At 43.4% G+C, this 23,697-nt stretch overlaps 1 protein-coding gene across 1 annotated transcript in view; it reads left to right on the forward strand.

Annotated features, from left to right (window-relative positions):
• Nucleotides 1–23,697, forward strand: part of LOC149458701 (protein crumbs homolog 2-like) — a 112,218-nt gene that overhangs the window by 39,457 nt on the left and 49,064 nt on the right. The window contains exons 7-9 of the mRNA XM_089681830.1: nt 14,554–15,507; nt 18,911–19,458; nt 20,972–21,137. Coding sequence (XP_089537956.1) covers nt 14,554–15,507; nt 18,911–19,458; nt 20,972–21,137 — 1,668 coding nt within the window. The remainder of the gene's footprint in view (nt 1–14,553; nt 15,508–18,910; nt 19,459–20,971; nt 21,138–23,697) is intronic.

Raw genomic sequence — 23,697 nt, forward strand, 5'->3', positions numbered from 1 at the left:
AAGACTGAAAATCTGAATGTATCTATTTTTTTATACATTCTGTTAATATAGATATATATATAATTAAAAAAATCTAATTTCTTTATAAATTTTGGACAAAATGTATTCTGCTACATATCTTTTGGTAAAAAAAAAAATCGCAACTGGTAAATATTGATTGAAAGGACTGAAAATTTGGAAAAATTTTTTTCCTTTTTTTTACATTTTGCTATAATATATCTATATATCTATATATATATTTCACACGTAGAGCTTTCTTTTGCTGGTGTTTGATCCCCACTGGGTTTTTTTTTGTTAGTTATAGTAATGAAAAAAAGAAAATTATGATTATTTTATTATCTTTTATACATTCTGTTAATATATAAATATATTATATATATAATTACAGAATTTAAAAATAAAATCAAATTTCTTTATAAATTTTGGCCAAAATGTATTCTGCTACATGTCTTTTGGATAAAAAAAAAAAAAAATCTCAATAGGTGTATATACATATACAAAATGGTATATGTACTGGAATTTTTTTTCTTTATACTACTAATGGCAGTGATCAGCGACTTATATTGGGACTGTGATAGTGCGGAGGGCAATCTGACACTGACTTTGGTGGGAAGTGACTGCCACTGACATCCCCAGTGACACTAATACAGAGGTCAGTGATAATACTACACACTGTCACTGTCAGGGGCGGACTGACCGTTTGGAAACTAGGGCACTGCCCGAGGGCCCGGGGACATTAGGGGGCCCCATGTGATGCCCCTGGTACCTTTTTCATAGGCTTTTTTTGAGTTTGGGCAAGGACACAGGGGCCCCATGATCCCCTATTGCCCGGGGGCCCCATGAGTTGTCAGTCCGCCCCTGGTCACTATTAATGGCTGGGAAGGGGTTAACATGTACGGGCAATCAAGGGGTTAACAAGTGTTTAATGTGTGTATTAGAAGAAAAATAAATCTCTTCGTTCCTTCTGTCTGCTTTGCAGGGAGAAGAAGCAAATTGATCATTCCCTCTGTACAGAGCTCTGTGTTGATTGTCAACACAGGGCTCTGGGTTGTGATTGGACACAGTTGATCAGCAGGTCCTGGCCATGAATCATTGGCTGGGACCTGCTGACAGAATCCCGCTGTGCCTAATCAGCATGGTCTATTTTTGCTGGGAAGGTCTATTGTTGCTGGTGGGGAATCTAATGTTGAAGGGGAGGAGGGGTCTTATGTTGCTAGGGGGTCAATTGTTACAGGGAAGAATCCATCTATTGGAAGGGATATACTTTTGTGGGGGGTCTGTTTTTGCTGGGGAGGTCTATTGTAGCTGTCAACTGTTGAGGGAGGGGTCTATTGATGCTAGCTGCTGGGAGATCTGTTGTTGCTGCTGGGGAGTTTATTGTTGCAGCACTAAATGTACGTCATTACGCAAGAGGGAGGTGCTAGGGGTGTCTAATGATGGTGGCTGCTGGTGGATCTATTGTTGCTGAAGAGGATCTGTTTTTGCGTGGGGTCTATTTTTGCTGGGAATTAATATATTGTTGATGGGGGAGGGGTCAATTGTTTCAGGGAAGGATCCATTGTTGAGGGAGAGGTCTATTGATGCTAGCTGGTGGGAGATCTGTTGTTGCTGCTGGGGGGTCTATTGTTGCTGCTGGGGGTCTATTGTTGCAGCACTGAATGTACATAATGGCAAGGGGGGATGCTGGGGGTGTCTAATGATGGTGGCTGCTGGTTAATCTATTGTTGCTGGAGGGGATATATTTTTGCATGGGGTCTATTGTTGCTGGTGGAGAATCTATTGTTGATGGGGGGAGGGGTCTTATGTTGCTAGAGGTCAATTGTTGCAGGGAAAGATCCACTGTTGAGGGAGGGGTTGATGCTAGCTGCTGGGAGATCTGTTGTTGCTGCTGGAGAGTCTATTTTTGCAGCACTGAATGTACGTATTGGCCGGGGCGGGGGGGGGGGTGCTGCGGGTGTCTAATGATGGTGGCTGCTGGGGGATCTTTTGTTGCTGGAAGGGATATACTTTTGTGGGGGGGCCATTTTTTTCTGGGGAGATCCATTGCACCTGGTGGGGTTCACTGTTGCAGGGAGGGATCCACTGTTGAGGGAGGGGTCTATTTATTGATTCTAGCTACTGGGAAATCTGGTGTTGCTGCTGGGGGTCTATTGTTACAGCACTGAAAATACATAATGGCAAGGGGGGGTGCTAGGGGTGTCTAATGATGGTGGCTGCTGGTGGATCTATTGTTGCTGAAGGGGATATATTTTTGCGTGGGGTTCTATTTTTGCTGGGAAGGAATATATTGTTGATGGGGGGAGGGGTCTTATGTTGCTAGGGGGTCAATTGTTGTAGGGAAGGATCCACTATTGAGGGAGGGGTATATTGATGCTAGCTGCTTGGAGATCTGTTGTTGCTGCTGGGGAGTCTATTGTTGCAGCATTGCATGTACGTAATGGCAAGGGGTGCTGGGGGGGTCTAATGATGGTGGTTGCTGGTGGATCTATTGCTGGAAAGAATCTATTTTTGTGTGGGGACTGTTTTTGCTTGGGAGGTCTATTGTTGCTGGTGGGTCAATTGTTGCAGAGAGGGATCCACAGTTGAGGGAGAGGTCTATTGATGCTAGCTGCTGGATGATCTATTGTTGCTGCTGGGGAGGTCTATTGCTGCAGCACTGAAAGTACGTAATGGCAAGGGGTGCTGGAGGATCTAATGATGACGGCTGCTAGTGGATCTATTGTTGCTGGAGGGGATCTATTTTTGATGCTAGCTGCTGGAAGATCTGTTGTTGCTGCTGTGGGGTCTATTGTTGCTGGGAGAGTCTATTGTTGTGGGATGGGGGATCTATTGTCGCTGGGAGAGTCTATTCTTGTGGGATGGGGGATCTATTGTCGCTGGGAGAGTCTATTGTTGTGGGATGGGGGATCTATTGTTGCTGAGAGAGTCTATTGTTGTGGGAGGGGGATCTATTGTTGCTGAGAGAGTCTATTGTTGTGGGAGGGGGGATCTATCGTTGCTGGGAGAATCTATTGTTGTTGGAGCGGGATCTATTGTTGCTGAGAGAGTCTATTGTTGTGGGAGGGGGATCTATTGTTGCTGGGAGAGTCTATTGTTGTGGGAGGGGGGATCTATCGTTGCTGGGAGAATCTATTGTTGTGGGAGCGGAATCTATTGTTGCTGGGAGAATCTATTGTTGTGGGAGTGGGATCTTTTGTTGCTGGGAGAGTCTATTGTTGTGGGAGGGGGATCTATTGTTGCTGGGAGAGTATTTTGTTGTGGGAGGGGGGATTTATTGTTGCTGGGAGAATCTATTGTTGTGGGAGGGGGGTCTATTGTTGCTGGGAGAATCTATTGTTGCTGGGAGAGTCTATTGTTGTGGGAGCGGGATCTATTGTTGCTGGGGGCATCTATTGTTGTGGGAGCGGGATCTATTGTTGTGGGAGCGGGATCTATTGTTGCTGGGGGCATCTATTGTTGTGGGAGTGGGATCTATTGTTGTGGGAGCGGGATCTATTGTTGCTGGGGGCATCTATTGTTGTGGGAGCGGGATCTATTGTTGTGGGAGCGGGATCTATTGTTGCTGGGAGAGTCTATTGTTGTGGGAGCGGGATCTATTGTTGTGGGAGCGGGATCTATTGTTGCTGGGAGAGTCTATTGTTGTGGGAGCGGGATCTATTGTTGCTGGGGGCATCTATTGTTGTTGGCTGCAGGGGATCTATCTGTCTGCTTTTCTTGTTATCATAAAAAAGTTCCATACAAAGTACTTGGTTCTGTAGTCTCAAAAAAGGGGCGGGGCTGGGAGGTGGGTAGGGGGCGGAGACAAGGGGTGACTCAGAAGAGTGGAGTTCCTGTACCTAATCTATAAATATATATATATAATTGCTGGTTTGGAGGGCTGTTCTAATACTTTTGGCAATGTAGTGTATATACTGTATGTTATATGAATTGAAATATATATATATATAATAATTTTATTTTAAATATTGTGTAAAAAAAACAAAAATAACAAAATTTACACACACATGTATTTATAGTATGGGTTTTTCTATGATATGAAATTATATATATATAAAATCACTGATTTTGGGGGGTGAGGGGGTTCCCAATACTTTTGGCAATATAGCGTGTGTGTGTGTATATATATATAATTTTTATTTTATTTTTTATTATGAATTTTAATTATTTTATATTTTTTTTATATTATTTAAAATTTTGTATGTATATATGATTTGGAGGGCTGTTCTAATACTTTTGGCAATGTAGTGTGTGTATATACTGTATGTTATATGAATTGAAATATATATATATAATTTTTTATTTTAAATATTGTGTAAAATTTTTTTAAAAAATTATATATACACACACACATGTATTTATAGTGTGTGTGTGTGTATGTATATATATATAAATTTTTAGTTTATTTTTTATTATGAATTTAAATTATTTTAAATATTTTTTTATCTTATTTAAAATGTTGTGTGTGTATGTGTATATATATATATATATATATATATATATATATATATACACACATGTATAATAATAGTGGTTATATTATAGGTTGTTTATATATATATATATATGATTTGGAGGGGTGTTCTAATACTTTTGGCAATATAGTGTGTGTATACAGTATATTTATATATATTATTAGTGGTTATATTATATGAATTGAAATTATTTTATATATAATAATTTAAATATTGTGTGTGTGTGTATATACATATATATATATCCACATGTATAATAATAGTGGATTGAAATAATTTATATATATATATATATATATATATATATATATATATATATATATATATATATATATATATATACACACACCCATATATACACACACACACAAAATTAAAAAAAAAATAAAATAAAAATATATATATATATACACACACACACAAAATTAAAAAAAAAATAAAATAAAAATATACATATATATATATATATATATATATATATATATATATATATATATTGTTATTATTATTATTTTATTTTTATTTATTTTTTTTATTTTGTGTGTGTGTGTATATATATATATATTTTTATTTTATTTTTTTTTTAATTTTGTGTGTGTGTGTATATATATATATATTTTTATTTTATTTTTTTTTTAATTTTGTGTGTGTGTGTATATATATATATATATATATATATATATATATATATATATATATAAATTATTTCAATCCACTATTATTATACATGTGGATATATATATATTATTGTTATTATTATTATTTTATTTTTATTTATTTTTTTTATTTTGTGTGTGTGTGTATATATGGGTGTGTATATATATATATATTTATACACGTATATAATAATATAGAGTGCGGTCAACATTATTTCTCACGTGGTGGGTAGGTGGAAGCACATTTGGAATATTTTTGATTTTTTTGATTGGTGTTGATGGGAATAAGTACTTATATATATATATATATTTTCACGGACACTTATTATTAATTTAGGGTTTATTGATTTGTGTTATTTTAATTTTAGATTTTGCGCTGTTTTTGTGTTGTTGAATAGTTATATTATAGGTTGTTAAATTATATATATATATATGTGTGAAATCACTGATTTGGAGGGGTGTCCCTACTTTTGGCTATATATATATATATATATATGTGACTATATTGCGGTTGTTGTATTCTATGATATGAAATGATATTGAGGGACGTAATAAATACAATTTTTATCTCGCCGTATTACAGATGCGGTATTGTTGCCGCGTTTGCTGTGACGTTTTATTGCGTTGTGTAAAACCAGAACTGAGAAATCCGATGAAATATTGGGAATGTGTGTAGTGAAGTGTGGCACAGCAGGCACAGAGAGCCCAGCTGTCGTGCAGGCGGTGGGCCTGGTGATATCTGTGGCGTGTCTGCGGCTGGTACCGCCTGGTACTCTGCACTGCATTGTGTTATCTTCTGCTCCGGCTCTGCAGAGGAAGAATTCGCTGCATTCCTGACCGTTTTCACTCCTAAACCCACATGAAAAGGAGAAGTTGGGGGAGGCAAATAATAACACATGGGGGGAGGGGGGGAGGGGCTGGGAGGGGAATGTTCTTTTTAAGTGCTCTTTTCTTTTTTTCTTATCCAGTCCAGCACTGATGCTGATTTCACCGATTGGGCCGCTCCTATCAGCCCAGACCGGTCTGGTATCCGACCAACTCAACAACACAAAATTATTTTACTTTACAACTATGAAAAATGTGTTCATGTATTGTAATATGAGGGAGGACTCATTTATTATTTATTTCAGGTACTTGTATGACGCAGTCAATGTACTCAGCACTTTACATATATATTGTACATTCACATCAGTGACTGGGGCCCTATTCCTCCCACTGACACCAATGATGGGGCACTATTCCTCCCACTGACACCAATGACGGGGCACTATTCCTCCCACTGACACCAATGATGGGGCACTATTCCTCCCACTGACACCAATGAGGGGGCACTATTCCTCCCACTGACACCAATGATGGGGCGCTATTCCTCCCACTGACACCAATTGTTGGGGCACTATTCCTCCCACTGACACCAATTGTTGGGGCACTATTCCTCCCACTGACACCAATTGTTGGGGCACTATTCCTCCCACTGACACCAATGATGGGGCACTATTCCTCCCACTGACACCAATGATGGGACACTATTTCTCCCACTGATACCAATGATGGGGCACTATTCCTCCTACTGACACCAATGATGGAGCACTATTCCTCCCACTGACACCAATGATGGGGCACTATTCCTTTCACTGACACCAATGATGGGGCGCTATTCCTCCCACTGACACCAATGATGGGGCGCTATTCCTTCCACTGACACCAATGATGGGGCACTATTCCTCCCACTGACACCAATGATGGGGCACTATTCCTCCCACTGACACCAATGATGGGGCACTATTCCTCCCACTGATACCACTGATGGGGCACTATTCCTCCCACTGACACCAATGATGGGGCGCTATTCCTCCCACTGATACAAATGATGGGCGCTATTCCTCCCACTGACACCAATGATGGGGCGCTATTCCTTCCACTGACACCAATGATGCGGCGCTATTCCTCCCACTGACACCAATGATGGGGCGCTATTCCTCCCACTGATACCAATGATGGGGCACTATTCCTCCCACTGATACCAATGATGGGGCACCATTCCTCCCACTGACACCAATGATGGGGCACTATTCCTCCCACTGACACCAATGATGGGGCACTATTCCTTCCACTGACACCAATGATGGGGCACTATTCCTCCCACTGACACCAATGATGGGGCGCTATTCCTTCCACTGACACCAATGATGGGGCGCTATTCCTTCCACTGACACCAATGATGCGGCACTATTCCTCCCACTGACACCAATGATGCGTCACTATTCCTCCCACTGATACCAATGATGGGACGCTATTCCTCCCACTGATACCACTGATGGGGCACTATTCCTCCCACTGACACCAATGATGGGGCACTATTCCTCCAAATGATACCAATGATGGGGCACTATTTGTCCCACTGACACCAATGATGGGCACTATTCCTCCCACTGACAACAATGATGGGGCACTATTCCTCCCACTGACACCAATGATGGGGCACTATTCCTTCCATCATTCCAAACTTAATAAAAACAACATTTAAAAATTAATGTTTGGGAAAATAGAAATAGAAAAAAAAAATCAATAGAGGGACATGGGGAAGGAGGAGTTAGTTAGAGCCGATTCGGGTAAATAAGGGGCTTAATAAGGTGTTTTTTTTTTATTTTTAATTTTCAGAAAAATATATTTTTACTTGTCACTTCAAATTTACTGACATCCTATACAGATCAAAGCACAATTCTTCGATCTTCAGATGAATGATGAGCATCATAGCTCCATTGGTGGTCGGTGTAGAAATGTCACCTTCCATCCCCATCCAGCACTGCCACTGATCCCATCCCACCCAAGCACAGCCATTGATCTAATCCCCCCATCAGCACTGTCACTCATCCCATTTCCCCAGCATTGCCACTTATCCCATCCTCCCCAGCACTGCCACTGATCCCATCAACCCTCCCCCCCAGCACTGCCACTGATCACACCCTCTTGCCCACCACTGCCATTGATCCCAGGAGTCCTAGGAGTTTTCTGCCTATTGGTGGGTCCCCTAACCTTCTCAGTCCATGGTGTGCAGGCAGTGAAATGATGTGCTGTAACCTTCAGCAACCAATCAGTGGAATGTAATTAAGTCTGTAACCTCCAGCAACCAATCAGTGAGTGATAAGGATGTGCAGTAACCTATAGCAGCCAATCAGTGAGCGGTAAGGATGTGCAGAAACCTCTAGCAAACAATCAGTGAGCAGTAATGATGTGCAGTAACCTCTAGCACAGTGAGCGTTAAGTAGGTGCAGAAACTTCTAGCAACCAATAAGTGAGCAGTAATGATGCACAGTAACCTCTAGCATCCAATCAGTGAGCGGTAAGGATGTGCAGAAACCTCTAGCAACCAAAGGGTGAGCAGTAATGATGTGCAGTAACCTCTAACAACCAATCAGTGAGTGGTAATAATGCACAGTAACCTCCAGCAACCAACCAGTGACGAGTAATGATGTGCAGTAACCTCTAGCAGCCATTCAGTGAGCGGTAAGGATGTGCAGAAACCTCTAGCAACCAAAGGGTGAGCAGTAATGATGTGCAGTAACCTCTAACAACCAATCAGTGAGTGGTAATAATGCACAGTAACCTCCAGCAACCAACCAGTGACGAGTAATGATGTGCAGTAACCTCTAGCAGCCATTCAGTGAGCGGTAAGGATGTGCAGAAACCTCTAGCAACCAAAGGGTGAGCAGTAATGATGTGCAGTAACCTCTAACAACCAATCAGTGAGTGGTAATAATGCACAGTAACCTCCAGCAACCAACCAGTGACGAGTAATGATGTGCAGTAACCTCTAGCAGCCTTCAGTGAGCAGTAAGGATGTGCAGAAACTTCTAGCAACCAATAAGTGAGCAGTAATCATGTGCAGTAACCTCTAGCAACTAATCAGCAAGAAGATATCATGTGCTGTAACTCTAGCAACTAATCAATTAGCTGTAATGTGTGCTGTGACCTCTAGCAACCAGTCAGTGGGCAGTAATGATGTTGTAACCTCCGGCAACCAATTGCAATTGCTGACCGATCTGCTGCAGTAAACTGATTTTGAGTTTAGCCGATATGTATTGAATGTGTCAGAGCAGGCGGAGAGCAAAATTACATTGGGGGGGGCAAGAAAATGTTTGCCCACGGTCCAATCAATATTAAAGACAGCCCTGATTGCCACCAATTGTGACCCATTCAGTTTAATGGGGCCACGCCGAGGCAAGAATGATGCTATGTCTGCTCTGAAGCCTCCTAAAAAAATATACATGTTCCAGAATTCTTCACATTCCATTGACTGCCTCTGGAGGAGGGCAGACCCGGTGGTGGGGCACGTCTTCTGTGGGTCAGGCTGTCTGAACCAGGAAGAGACATAAAGAAACAAAGATGACTGGTTTTGACTCCACAGATAACTGAAAATGCGGAGACACCTGGCTCCCTCTTCAGCAGCGCCTCTGCTCTTTCACTGGTCCCTCAGACCACCTCTTCTGGCTCACTCAGCCTGTTGTTACAGCTCCCTGCTGCATGGGCCCATGTCCTGATCTCTCAGTAGGGGATCTCCTGGCACTCGTTTGAAGCCCCCTATCTCATAGCCTGAGAGCTCCTGACTTTCGGGTGGAGCACACCTGTCCCCTCAAGTCAGCAGACCCGTTGGCAAGAAGATGCTGGTGAGCCTATTACTATAAGGGATGGGAGCACCTGGACCCACAACCTGCTGGTCTTCTTGCCAACCAGGTATCCAGGTCTTGTTGAAGACCAGCAGGTTGTGGGTCCAGGTGCTCCCATCCCTTATAGTAATAGGCTCACCAGCATCTTCTTGCCAACCAGGTGTCCAGGTCTTGCGGAAGACCAGCAGGTTGGGGGTCCAGGTGCACCTATCCCTTATAGTAATAGGCTCGCCAGAATCTTCTTGCCAACCAGGTGTCCAGGTCTTGCTGAAAACCAGCTGAGTGTGGGTCCAGGTGCACCTATCCCTTATAGTAATAGGCTCACCAGCATCTTCTTGCCAACCAGGTGTCCAGGTCTTGCGGAAGACCAGCAGGTTGGGGGTCCAGGTGCACCTATCCCTTATAGTAATAGGCTCGCCAGAATCTTCTTGCCAACCAGGTGTCCAGGTCTTGCTGAAAACCAGCTGAGTGTGGGTCCAGGTGCACCTATCCCTTATAGTAATAGGCTCCGCAGCATCTTCTTGCCAACCAGGTGTCCAGTTCTTGCTGAAAACCAGCTGAGTGTGGGTCCAGGTGCACCCATCCCTTATAGTAATAGGCTTCGCAGCATCTTCTTGCCAACCAGGTGTCCAGGTCTTGCTGAAGACCAGCAGGTTGTGTTTCCAGGTGCACCTATCCCTTATAGTAATAGGCTCCGCAGCATCTTCTTGCCAACCAGTTGTCTGGGTCTTGCTGAAGACCAGCAGAGTGTGGGTCCAGGTGCACCCATTCCTTATAGTAATAGACTCGCCAGCATCTTCTTGCCAACCAGGTGTCCAGGTCTTGCTGAAGATTCTGGCGAGCCTATTACTATAAGGGATAGGTGCACCTGGACCCCCAACCTGCTGGTCTTCAGCAAGACCTGGACACCTGGTTGGCAAGAAGATGCTGCGGAGCCTATTACTATAAAGGATGGGTGCACCTGGACGCACAACCTGCTGGTCTTCTCGCCAACCAGGTGTCCAGGTCTTGCTGAAGACCAGCAGGTTGTGTTTCCAAGTGCACCTATCCCTTATAGTAATAGGCTCTGCATCATCTTCTTGCCAACCAGGTGTCCAGATCTTGCTGAAGACCAGCAGAGTGTGGGTCCAGGTGCACCCAACCCTTATAGTAATTAGACTCGCCAGCATCTTCTTGCCAACCAGGTGTCCAGGTCTTGCTGAAGATTCTGACAAGCCTATTACTATAAGGGATAGGTGCACCTGGACCCACACTCTGCTGGTCTTCAGCAAGACCTGGACACCTGGTTGGCAAGAAGATGCTGGTGAGCCTATTACAATAAGGGATGGGTGCACCTGGACCCACAACCTGCTGGTCTTCTTGCCAACCAGGTGTCCAGGTCTTGCTGAAGACCAGCAGGTTGTGTTTCCAGGTGCACCTATCCCTTATAGTAATAGGCTCGCCAGCATCTTCTTGCCAACCAGGTGTCCAGGTCTTACTGGAGATTCTGGCGAGCCTATTACTATAAGGGATAGGTGCACCTGGACCCCCAACCTGCTGGTCTTCAGCAAGACCTGGACACCTGGTTGGCAAGAAGATGCTGGCGAGCCTATTACTATAAGGGATGGGTGCACCTGGACCCCCAACCTGCTGGTCTTCAGCAAGACCTGGACACCTGGTTGGCAAGAAGATGCTGTGGAGCCTATTACTATAAGGGATGGGTGCACCTGGACCCACACCCTGCTGGTCTTCAGCTAGACTTTGACACTGGTTTGGAGAGTTCTTCCCTCCCAAAGCACTTCGAAATCTCCAAATTCTGGAGCCCAATCTGAATTGCAGAATCTAGAGAAAGCATCTAGAGCATAATCGATTCTCCAGAGTCTTGCACTCTGCATACGTGGGAACTCTGCGTCCTTTCTACAACCAATTTCATAGTGGATGGGCCTCAACTGTCACAATATATATACATATCAGATACTCTGTATGATTGTCTCAGAGTTCTTGTACCCTCCAGGTATGACCGGCTACTGATTATCTCTTGAACCCATGTTATTACTCCACTCCGGATAACGCAGAGTTTCATTAAAGTTGGATTAATTCTTTGTTTGCTCAGAGTTTCTGTAGGAAATGTACCAAACCCCGATGTCAGCAAGCTCTCCTCATCCCCTCCCTCTCCCGAGTACATGTTGTAATGAGATTGATACACCGAATGCATACCGTGCGTTTTCCACCTGGCATGCTTCACTTCCATTGTTTTTCAGGCTCACAGATCAGTTTAAACCCCGATTCATCTGCCACATGTCACGATTAGCGGATTATTAGGGTAATCTGTACAAGACGGGAGTGTAAAGCCCTTTGCCGAGGGACAGATAGGCTGACAGAATGGAAAAACGAGGACAGAAGAATGAAAAGACGAGGACAGAAGAATGTATTATCGCTTAATATCCTCCACTGCTCCGAGGAAATGTCTATTTCCAGTGTCCAGGATGTAGAAGATCCATCCATGATGCATGAGAACGTCTACCGCATTTCCATTGGGTAACACCAACGGTTGTCAACTTATGTATAGGGGGCCTAAACTGCGACCCCTGACAGCTCGAGGGCCACATTCCGTCTATGAAAGAAGACTGTAAGAGACTATAATCCTTTCACCGCAGAGATGATTTTGCGTTTTTAGCACATATTTATTAATAAAAATCATTATAGGCCTGAAGATTAGTTAAAACCCCAAAAGAAAAAAAATTTTTTTTTGGAAAGAAGAAACCCTATAGAATAAAATGGTGGTAGTTCCAATTTTTTAATGTGGATTAGCTCAATGGATCATGAAACGCAAATATTGGGGCACAAACACAATATATTACCCATTTTGTGGTAAAATTTAAAAGAGGAGGCTACGCCAAGTAAATAGATACCCAACATGTCAAGGCTTAGAATTGCGTGTGCCAAACATCAGTAACTCTGTTTCTCATAGGTGGCGCTTTTGGAGCTCCTACAGGTCATCAACTTAGAGTTGCATGTTGGGTACCAGGGGGTTACACACAGGCAGTCTGGGCTACTACACGGGGACCTGAACCCCACAGTACTGGTTCAGCCTAGCCTTTGGTTGGTAAAGGGGGGACCTCTGGTGTGATGGGGGACTCCTGGAGTTATGACGGACTTCTGATGTGAAGCTGGGGAGGGCTACTGGTGTGAATGGGGAACATCCGATGTGAAGGGGGACTTCTAAAGTGATGAGGGGCTTCTGATGTGAAGGAGGGATTTCTGGTGTGATGGGGGTCTTATGGTGTGATGAGGGACTTCTGGTGATATACCAGACTTCTGATGAGAAGGGGGGGCTCTGGTATGATGAGGTACTTTTGATGTGAAGTGGCGGACTTCTGGTGTGATGATGGGGGGCTTCTAGTTTGGTGGGGGACTTCTTGTGTGATGGGGGGGCTTCTGGTTTGGTGGGGGACTTCTGATGTGATGAGGGGCTATTGATATGAATGGTGGGATTTTTTGGTGTGATGGGGGCGGGCTTGTGGTTTGGGGACTTCTGATGTGATGGTGAGATTTCTCATGTGATGAAGGGCTTTTAATGTGAAGGGGGATTTCTGGTGTGGTGGGGGACTTCTGGTGTGATGAAGGGCTTTTAAGGTGAAGGGGAATTTCTGGTGTGGTTGGGGATTTCTGATGTGATGGGGGACTTCTGGTGTGATGAGGGGCTATTGATGTGAATTGGGGGGATTTTTGGTGTGATGGGGCTCTTCTGGTTTGGTGGGGGACTTCTGATGTGATAGGGAGATTTCTAGTGTGATGAAAGGCTTTTATTGTGAAGGGGGATTTCTGGTGTGGTGGGGGACGTCTGATGTGATGAAGGGCTTTTAATATGAAAGGGGATATCTGGTGTGGTGGGGGACTTTTGGTGTAATGGGGAGATTTCTAGTATGATGAAGGGCTTTTAATGTGAAGGGGGATTTCTGGTGTGGGGGACGTCTGGTGCGATGGGGTGATTTCTAGTGTGATGAAGGGCTTTTAATGTGAAGGGGGATTTCTGGTGTGGTGGGGGACTTCTGGTGTGATGGGTGCTTTTAATGTGAAGGGGGATTTCTGGTGTGGGACTTCTGGTGTGATAGGGTGCTTTTAATGTGAAGGGGGATTTCTGGTGTGGTGGGAGACTTCTGGTGTGATGAAGGGCTTTTAATGTGAAGGGGGATTTCTGGTGCGATGGGTGATTTCTAGTGTGCTGAAGGGCTTTTAATGTGAAGGGGGATTTCTGGTGTGGGACTTCTGGTGTGATGGGGTGCTTTTAATGTGAAGGGGGATTTCTGCTGTGGTGGGGAACTTCTGGTGTGAGGAAGGTCTTTTAATGTGAAGGGGGATTTCTGGTGTGATGAATGGCTTTTAATGTAAAGGAGATTTTCTGGTGTGGTGGGGGACTTCTGCTGTGATGAGGGGCTATTGATGTGAATGGGGGGATTTTTGGTGTGATGGGGGGCTTCTAATGTGATGGTAAATCTGATTTTTTTTTTTTTTGCCCATGAATATTTGTAAAATATAATATGTGGCCCTCGTATTGAAAAGTTTGAGACCCCTGATCTAGAGGGCGATGGAGATTTAGTTGTAAATCCTACTCATGCCTATACAAACCCTTTGTATAGGGAGAGATCATTGAGTCCTCGAAGGCCGATCCTTCACATGACTCTTTTCTACGATGGGTAAAGTTTTTGATGTTGGTGCTTCCAGTGCTTCCCATACATTAACAATTGTGAGTAATTTTGTGTTTTTTTCTTGGTTTAGGTGTCTTATGTGCTGTAAATGTTGATGAATGTGAACATAACCCATGCCAGAACGGAGCCACTTGTCTGGACGGAGTCGCTGACTATGTCTGTAGATGCCCACATCCGGGGCTTGATGGTATCACATGGGGGGGTAAAAATTGCTCTGTGGTGCTGCAGGGGTGTTTGAATCACAGTTGCCAAAATGATGCCATGTGCATCCCAACATACGAGTTGGAGGTCCATCGTTATACCTGCAGATGTCGGCCAGGGTTTTACGGAGAGCGCTGTTCTATCACCACCACCTTTTCTTTCGCTTCCGGCGGGTATATTATTTATGATCTGAATGTCTCAAACAGAAGCAAGAGGAGTATTCCGGAAGACAGCGCTCATATGAACGTGAGGTTTAGGACAACTTTACCAAACATGGTCCTCCTTTATCGGGGCGATGAAGACGGCTACCTGATGCTTGAGCTTTATCATGGATTGCTGCAAGTTTTATTTCAAAACCAGAATTCTTCTTCTCGGCTGGTCATCGAAGAGCACCCAGTTGATGATGGTCATTGGCACGAAGCATGGGTTAGTTTGAATTCATCTCTGGAGCTGATCCTTCATCGTGACGGTTGTAGCAATGGTTCTTGTTCCAGAACTGAAACTTTTGGTGATGGCCATGATTTTCGACTCCCACAATCATTTGCTACTGTATACATTGGTGGACTTCCTCAAGGCTCTCTGCTGAACATCACGATGAGCAAAAAAAACTTCACTGGTTGCATGCAAGATCTCACAATTGACTTCAAGCCCTTGCTACCTCAGAATATAAGAGAAGGAAGCTCTTTTGATATGGAGCTCGGATGTAATAAAACCGATTGGTGTGATCCCAACCCATGTCATCATGAGTCACCATGCATCGACCTGTGGACCAGGTATGAATGTGACTGCGTCAGACCATACACAGGTCCGACCTGCTTGCAAGGTAAGTAAATGATTTGGTTTTTGTGTCCAATAATGTCTCCTAGGCCCTACATCTGAATAATAAATGTGTCAAAGCATTTTTGAGGACCATGTTTTGCAAAATGCAGAATACAAATAATAATGAAGTCTAGAGTACGTTAAAGTGGTTCTGAAGGCTGAAGGTGTTTTACTTCCGTGTATTCTATATGCAGTTCTCCTCTCAGTCCCCCTCCAATACTTACCTGAGCCAAATCTCAATCCAGCAGCAGCTCTCCCAGGTCTCTCCATCCTCATTGGCTCTAGCTGCTGTCAATCACAGCCAGTGAGGAGGGGGCGGGGCCGAGCTGCTCTCTTCAGAGAGACTATGCCTGAAGGCCCGTATGGAAAGCAGCTTGCTCTGGGGGCACTCAGCAATGGGGAGGAGCCAAAAGCGCCATCGTGGGACCCGAGAAAAGGAGGAGCGGGGCTGCTCTGTGCAAAATCATTACAGAGAAGGTAAGTATGACATGTTTGTTATTTTAAAAAAAGAAAAAAAAAACCCCTCAACCTTTACTATCACTACGCTTCATGACCAGAAGTATAGACAACCCTCCAGATTGAGTTTAGGTGCCCAGAATCAGCTGGGTTTGGTGAGGAGGAACTCAAGTGTCCTGCACAGAGCCCTGACCTCAGCTCTACTGAACACCTTTGGAATGACCTGGAACGTAGATTGTGAGCCAGGACTTCCCATCCACCATCAATACCTGACCTCACAATGGGCATAAAAATTCCCAGATACAACCTAAAGACTTGGGAATGTCTAACCATTTTAAGTTGTTGATATTGTTATTATTACCCTTTACAGCTGGCAGGATTGGCCGTTCAAGAGATTGCAACGTTGGGAGGTGTTGCATGGGCTCCCTGATCATTTCATCACTGGGATTGGCTGTCACAGAGATCACATGATCAGGAGCCCAACCCTAGGTTCCATCAGCTCTTGTTTACTACATGGATGCCTCTTCAGAATCATCTGTCTTCTGTTTGTATCTTTGGCCTTGGCAACAGCATGTTCATAATTTGTGGACTGTATCTATCCACCTGGTCATCCCTTTCTTCTTTTCTTGTCAACGGTATCCATCTACCTTATTCATGGTTATCCTTTTCTTCTTTTCCCTCCAACTGTATCCATCCACCTTATTCATGGTTATCCTTTTCTACTTTTCTTTTCAGTTTTATCCATCCACCTTTTTGCTGGTCATCCTCTTCTCCTTTTCCCTCCAACTGTAACCATGCTGGTCATCCCTTCTCCTTTCCCCCCCAACTGTATCCATGCTGGTCATCCCTTCTCTCCCCCCCCCCCCAACTGTATCCATGCTGGTCATCCCTTCTCTTCCCCCCCCCCCAACTGTATCCATGCTGGTCATCCCTTCTCCTTTCCCCCCCAACTGTATCCATGCTGGTCATCCCTTCTCTTCCCCCCCCAACTGTATCCATGCTGGTCATCCCTTCTCTTCCCCCCCCCCCCCCCCCAACTGTATCCATGCTGGTCATTCCTTCTCCCCCCCCCCCAACTGTATCTATGCTGGTCATTCCTTCTCCCCCCCCCAACTGTATCCATGCTGGTCATTACTTCCCACCCCCCCAATTGTATCCATGCGGGTCATCCCTTCTCCCCCCCCCCCCCAACTGTATCTATGCTGGTCATTCCTTCTCTTCCCCCCCCCCCCCAACTGTATCCGTGCTTGTCATCCCTTCTCTTCCCCCCCCCAACTGTATCCATGCTGGTCATTCCTTCTCCCCCGCCCCCCCAACTGTATCCATGCTGGTCATTCCTTCTCCCCCCCCCCCAACTGTATCCATGCTGGTCATTCCTTCTCCCCCCCCCCCAACTGTATCCATGCTGGTCATCCCTTCACCTTTTCCCCCCCAACTGTATCCATGCTGGTCATCCTCTTCTCCTTTTCCCCCCCAATTGTATCCATGCTGGTCATCCCTTCACCTTTTCCCCCCCAACTGTATCCATGCTGGTCATCCTCTTCACCTTTCCCCCCCCCAACTGTATCCATGCTGGTCATCCCTTCACCTTTTCCCCCCCAATTGTATCCATGCTGGTCATCCTCTTCTCCTTTTCCCTCCAACTGTATCCATGCTTGTCATCCTCTTCTCCTTTTCCCTCCAACTGTATCCATGCTGGTCATCCTCTTCTCCTTTTCCCTCCAACTGTATCCATGCTGGTCATCCTCTTCTCCTTTTCCCTCCAACTGTATCCATGCTGGTCATCCCTTCACCTTTTCTCCCCCCCAACTGTATCCATGCTGGTCATCCTCTTCTCCTTTTCCCTCCAACTGTATCCATGCTGGTCATCCTCTTCTCCTTTTCCCTCCAACTGTATCCATGCTTGTCATCCTTCTCCTTTTCCCTCCCAGCTGTATCCATGCTTGTCATCCTCTTCTCCTTTTCCGTCCAACTGTATCTATGCTGGTCATCCCTTCTCCTTTTCCCTCCAACTGTATCTATGCTGGTCATCCCTTCTCCTTTTCCCTCCAACTTTATCCATGCTGGTCATCCTCTTCTCCTTTGCACCCAACTGTATCAATGCTTGTCATCCTCTTCTTTTCTCTCGAACTGTATCCATGCTTGCCCTCTATTCTCATCATTTCCCTTCAACTGCATCCATCCACCTTATTCCTGGTTGTCTCTTTTTCTTTTCTTTTCACCTGTATCCATCCACCCAGGGCCGGGACAAGGGGTGTTCAAGAGGGACGGCTGCCCTGGGCGTGGTTTGGGATTTGGAGGCTTGTGCTAAGAGTGGTGATTTGGAGGGGGCTTTGTACGAGGAGGGTGGATTTGTGTAGGGAAGAGGGATTTGGAGGGGAGGATTTGGGCTAGTAGAGATGACTAGGGGGGATTTGTGCTAGAAGGGGAAATTGGGGGGGAAGATTAGGAGAGGGGATTTGTTTTGGGGGAGGGTACACCATTGACCTAATTTGGTCACATGAGAAAATGAAGTGGAAAATGCCCTAGCCACAGCTGATTTGGCAGGCAGCAATGCGATCAAGTGACCGCTTCCCACAGGTTCTACCAAACTGGGACCAAATCCAACTCATCCCTGCTCTCAAAGTGGTTCTAAGGCCGCAAGGGTTTTTACATTCATGTATTACACACTATAGGAGGATGTGCTTTGTTCATTTCCCATTTCAGAGGTTTACAACCACTTTAATGCTTCTAGATGTTCCGTATAACATTGCAGATCTTCACTTTCCGAGCAAAATTCTGCTTTAGCGGACAAAATGTAGATCCACCTCTCACCTCGTAACATATTGTATCTCTAGAAATTTGTAATCTTCTCTTGCCTATGAAAAAAAATATAATTTCTCCTTGAGAACAATGATTTTCAATCGCTCCTTCATCAAGATAACAAAACGTTTTATTTCACCTTTTCATAGAATATACATCTGCTACTTTCTTCTACGAGACGGTGCCAAGCTACGCCATCTTCGCCATCACCCAGGACATCGGAGATTCATTCAATGTGTCGGCTTTCATCAGGACTCTCAAACCGGACGGCCTTTTGTTGCAGATCGGTAACGGCAGCACGGGCGGCTTAACGGTTTACCTGAAATCTGGACACATTCACATTTCAGCAATGTCCGAAACAACGGCATCCACCAGAGAATATGTTAGCAATGGCAAGAAGCACATGATCAATATATCGGTCAAAGAAGGTCTCATCTCCATCGGTGGCCTGAAGGGCAAGGAAGACTTGGCCCTGCTGCCACCACTATCGTTGGTCGCAGGAGACACGGTTCTGATTGGGGGAATGCCCCCCGGCGGGGATATTGATCAGTGGGGGGGATATTTCAAAGGATGTTTGCAAGATATAAGAATCAATGACAATCATCTGGAGTTATTCCCAATGGATGACGAAGATGGTTCCTCTTATCTTTCCATCAGTAATGTCACAAAGGATTGTGTGTCTGATGATACATGTAAAGTGAGTATTGATACACCGCAGACCTAATATATTCAGTTTTCTTGTTCTAAAATACTTGTCCTAAGAGTGTGGTCCTACCCACATGGAAGAAAAATATACTGTAAATATATTTAAAAAATATTCTTCCCAAATATATTGACGTATATTTTAAATACTACAATTTTGGCCGTATTCAATATATTTGAAAAAATAAATAAATAAATAAAAAAAAAAAATATATATATATATATATATATATACATATTAATATATATGTGTGTGTGTGTATATATATATATATATATATATTAGAAAATGTATTTTTTAAAATGCTTTTCATATATTTTGTAATATATAAAAAAAAAACTCAACAGTGTATGTATATATATATATATATATATATATTAGAAAATGTATTTTTTAAAATGTTTTTCATATATTTTGTAATATATAAAAAAAAAACTCAACATACAGTGTGTGTATATATATATATATATACATATATATATATTAGAAAATGTATTTTTTTAAATGTTTTTCATATATTTTGTAATATATAAAAAAAAAACTCAACATACAGTGCATATATATATATATATATATATATATATATATATATATATATATATTAGAAAATGTATTTTTTAAAATGTTTTTCATATATTTTGTAATATATAAAAAAAAAAAATCTCAACATACAGTGTGTGTATGTGCATATATATATATATATATATATATATATATTAGAAAATGTATTTTTTAAAATGCTTTTCATATATTTTGTAATATATAAAAAAAAAATCTCAACATACAGTGTATATATATGTATATAAATATGGCCACAATTGTAGTATTTCAAATATATGTCAATGTATTTGGGAAAAATATTTTTAAAATATATTTTTTAAGTATATTCTTCAGATTTTTTTTTTGTAACATATAAAGTAATTTTTACATATGTGTAAATGCATTCCAAATATGTAGATTAAATGTATTGTTAAAGACATACAGTATATTTGAAAATTTATTTTTAAAAATATTTTTCATATATTTTATAATATATAAAAACGCATTTCAACATACAGTGTATATATTTTATTTTTTATATATATAAATATATATATATATATATAAATACACACACACATATATAGAATTAATATATGTTGTGAATAGCCCTGTACCATGTGATCTCTGTGATCATTCACAGATTTCACTAGTAGTAAGCAATGATGTCAGAAGTGACATCTTGCTTACTACTATTCATGTGATCACTGGTTGGCCAATCAGTGATCACATGATCGGGACCTCACACAGAGGTCCCGTACAGCGATCGGAGGACACAGCGGGCCCCCGGATCACTGTGCGCGCACTCCCAGGGAAGCGGATAGGACGTTTATGAACGGCAACCCACTCCTGCACTGCTCCCGTCCAGCCGTTTATATACATGGGCGGGACGGGAAGTGGTTAAACTTTAATAATTTTTTTATAAATGTAGGTTGTATATTCCTCAATAGGTTTACCTTTTTTTCAGTCTAGCCCTTGCAAGAACAATGGCACGTGTGCTGTGACCTGGAATGAATTCACCTGCACCTGTTCAGCCAACTTCACTGGAGCAACGTGCGAAGAGCCTGTGTGGTGCCATCGAAGACCGTGTCCAGCAGATTCCGTGTGTCAAGACATCCCTGGAGGATACACATGTATGGAACATTCACTATGGTTTTGTGTTCTATCATACATGCTGGTAAAATGTTATTATTTATTACTTGTGGATAGGGATGGGCCAATGGTTTTGTCCAAACCTAGGTTTGGGTAGAACATTGGTTGTGTGGACGTTCAGACGAACGCCCAGACTTTTCCTATTTGGCCCCCTGTTCGATGGGAGCTGAACATCATATAGAGAAGCAGTGTATCTATGGCTTGTATATATGATCACTTTGACCCGTCAATAGTTACTAAGGAAGCTGTGAGTGCTACCACCCGTTGTGACCTTAGCAACCTCTAATGTCACCGGCACTATTGACTTACATTGGTAGGAATCATTAGTCATGGAACCAAAGGGGTGGTGATAACTGGGATGTTGCTGCCCAATAATGGCCATGGCTATATTTGGTCGATGACGTTACCACTATCCCCACCCCTTCCCCTATATAGCTTCAGTGAAGAGTAGGGTCAGGATTGATCGCGTTCACTGGGTCCCTTGGGTTTTTTCTTTTGTCGCTTTCTGTACATTACAGAGGTACACCTCTTCACAGACAAGATTAAGGCACACCCCCAGTGTCAGGGCTCCGAGAATGACCAGAGGTGTGTGGACCGACACAGGGAAACACAGACTTCAGGTATAGCGTGTAAACAAGATAATTTATTAAGGATAACACAAACATAAATGCAGTGCAACAAACCAAACCCAAAACTAACACAAATACATACAACAAGGTGAAATAAACCCAAACCTAAACTGATGTATATATATATGGAGCACAACGTAGTCGGGCGGGCCAGGTCAGTAGCAAACGGTACCAGGAGCGAGCGGAAGAGTGGTCAGGAATAGCCGAGGTCAGGACAGGCGGAGTTTGTTCAGAGTCAGGATCAAAGCAGGATCAGGCAGGAAGCAGGTACAGGGGCTCATGGGAAACATACACCAAGGCAATGACTGCAGGAGGTGTATTTAAGGAATGGCCAGACCTGCAATCAGCCTCAGGTGATGGCTGACTGCAGGAGTGAGCTTCTGGTTGCTAAGAGCACCCGCTGGCCAGCCCTGGTACTGCAGCCCACACAGCAGATGAGTCCCACCACTAATGGTGAGTCCATTCCTGACACCCAGGCATGGTATTAAAAAAAATGGGTGTTTTTATTGCTTTAGTTTATTAAAAAAAAATCACTGCTCCTGGCCAAATGAAGGAAAGAGAAATGTCTGCCTCTGAGATGAGCCCCCACTTTCACCATTGGTCATTTTAGCTATCTGTAATTGGATTATTTTTCCCACTGACCATCTCACTAATGAATCATGAGTTGTAGATGTAATCATTTTTAGCCAAGGTTCCCTGTGATTGGAAAGTTATTTCAAGGGTTCCTCTTTGATGAAAAGGTTGAGAAAGGCTGGTCTACATTGTGGATGAGATCTACTCTGAGGTCCCCGATGTTATGTGTGTTGTATTTGTAGGCCTAGTCAATGCAGCCTTTGGAAGAACAGAACTCCGAGCTCTTCTATCCCAATGTTCTATCCCAATGCTCACATTGATTTCAATGGGATTCAGCATCTTCATTTCTTTAACGTTTTCCAAACCCCCTTTGAACCAAACTCAGGGCAGTTCAGCTCTTCCGTACTAATGGAATAGCTTCTGCAGATGACTACACCTTTCTACCCCTAATGGTCAGTCTGAGGTCTCCTGATGTAAATGAATGTTGTATTTGTAGGCCTAGTCAATGTCAATGCCTTTGAAGAAAATAACTCGGTGCTCTTCTACCCCAATGCTCCCATTGGTTTCAGAGGGGTTTGGCGTCCATTCTTCTTTAGTGTTTTCCAAAGCCCACTCGAACTGAACTCAGTGCAGTTCGGCTCATTCCTCCTTTTGGAATAGCTTCTGCAGATTTCTACACCTTTCTACCCCTAATGGCAAGTCTATATGGAAGTGAGGTCTTCCGATGTCATGAATGTTGTATTTGTAGGCCTAGCCAATGTCAATGCCTTTGGAGAACAGAATTCGGTGCTCTTCTACCCCAACGCTCCCATTGGTTTCAGAAAATAACTCGGTGCTCTTCTACCCCAATGCTCCCATTGGTTTCAGAGGGGTTTGGCGTATTGTTGTATTTGTAGGCCTAGCCAATGTCAATGCCTTTGGAGAACAGAATTCGGTGCTCTTCTACCCCAACGCTCCCATTGGTTTCAAGAAAATAACTCGGTGCTCTTCTACCCCAATGCTCCCATTGGTTTCAGAGGGGTTTGGCGTCCATTCTTCTTTAGTGTTTTCCAAAGCCCACTTGAACTGAACTCAGGGCAGTTCGGCTCATCCCTACTTGTGGAATAGCTTCTGCAGATTTCTACACCTTTCTACCCCTAATGGTCAATCTATACTGTGTCTCCTGATGTCAGGTACATTGTATTTGTAGGCCTAGGCAATACCTTTGAAGAACAGAACTCGGTACTCTAACGCTCCCATTGGTTTCAGAGGGGTTCGGCCAATATTCTTGTTTAGCGTTTTCCAAACCCCACTTGAACTGAATTCAGGGCAGTTTGGCTCATCCCTACTTGTGGAATAG

Source organism: Staurois parvus, unplaced genomic scaffold (genome assembly GCF_062004578.1).
Source record: "Staurois parvus isolate SC_StPar_1 unplaced genomic scaffold, SC_StPar_1.0 ptg000281l, whole genome shotgun sequence".
NCBI lineage: Eukaryota > Metazoa > Chordata > Amphibia > Anura > Ranidae > Staurois > Staurois parvus.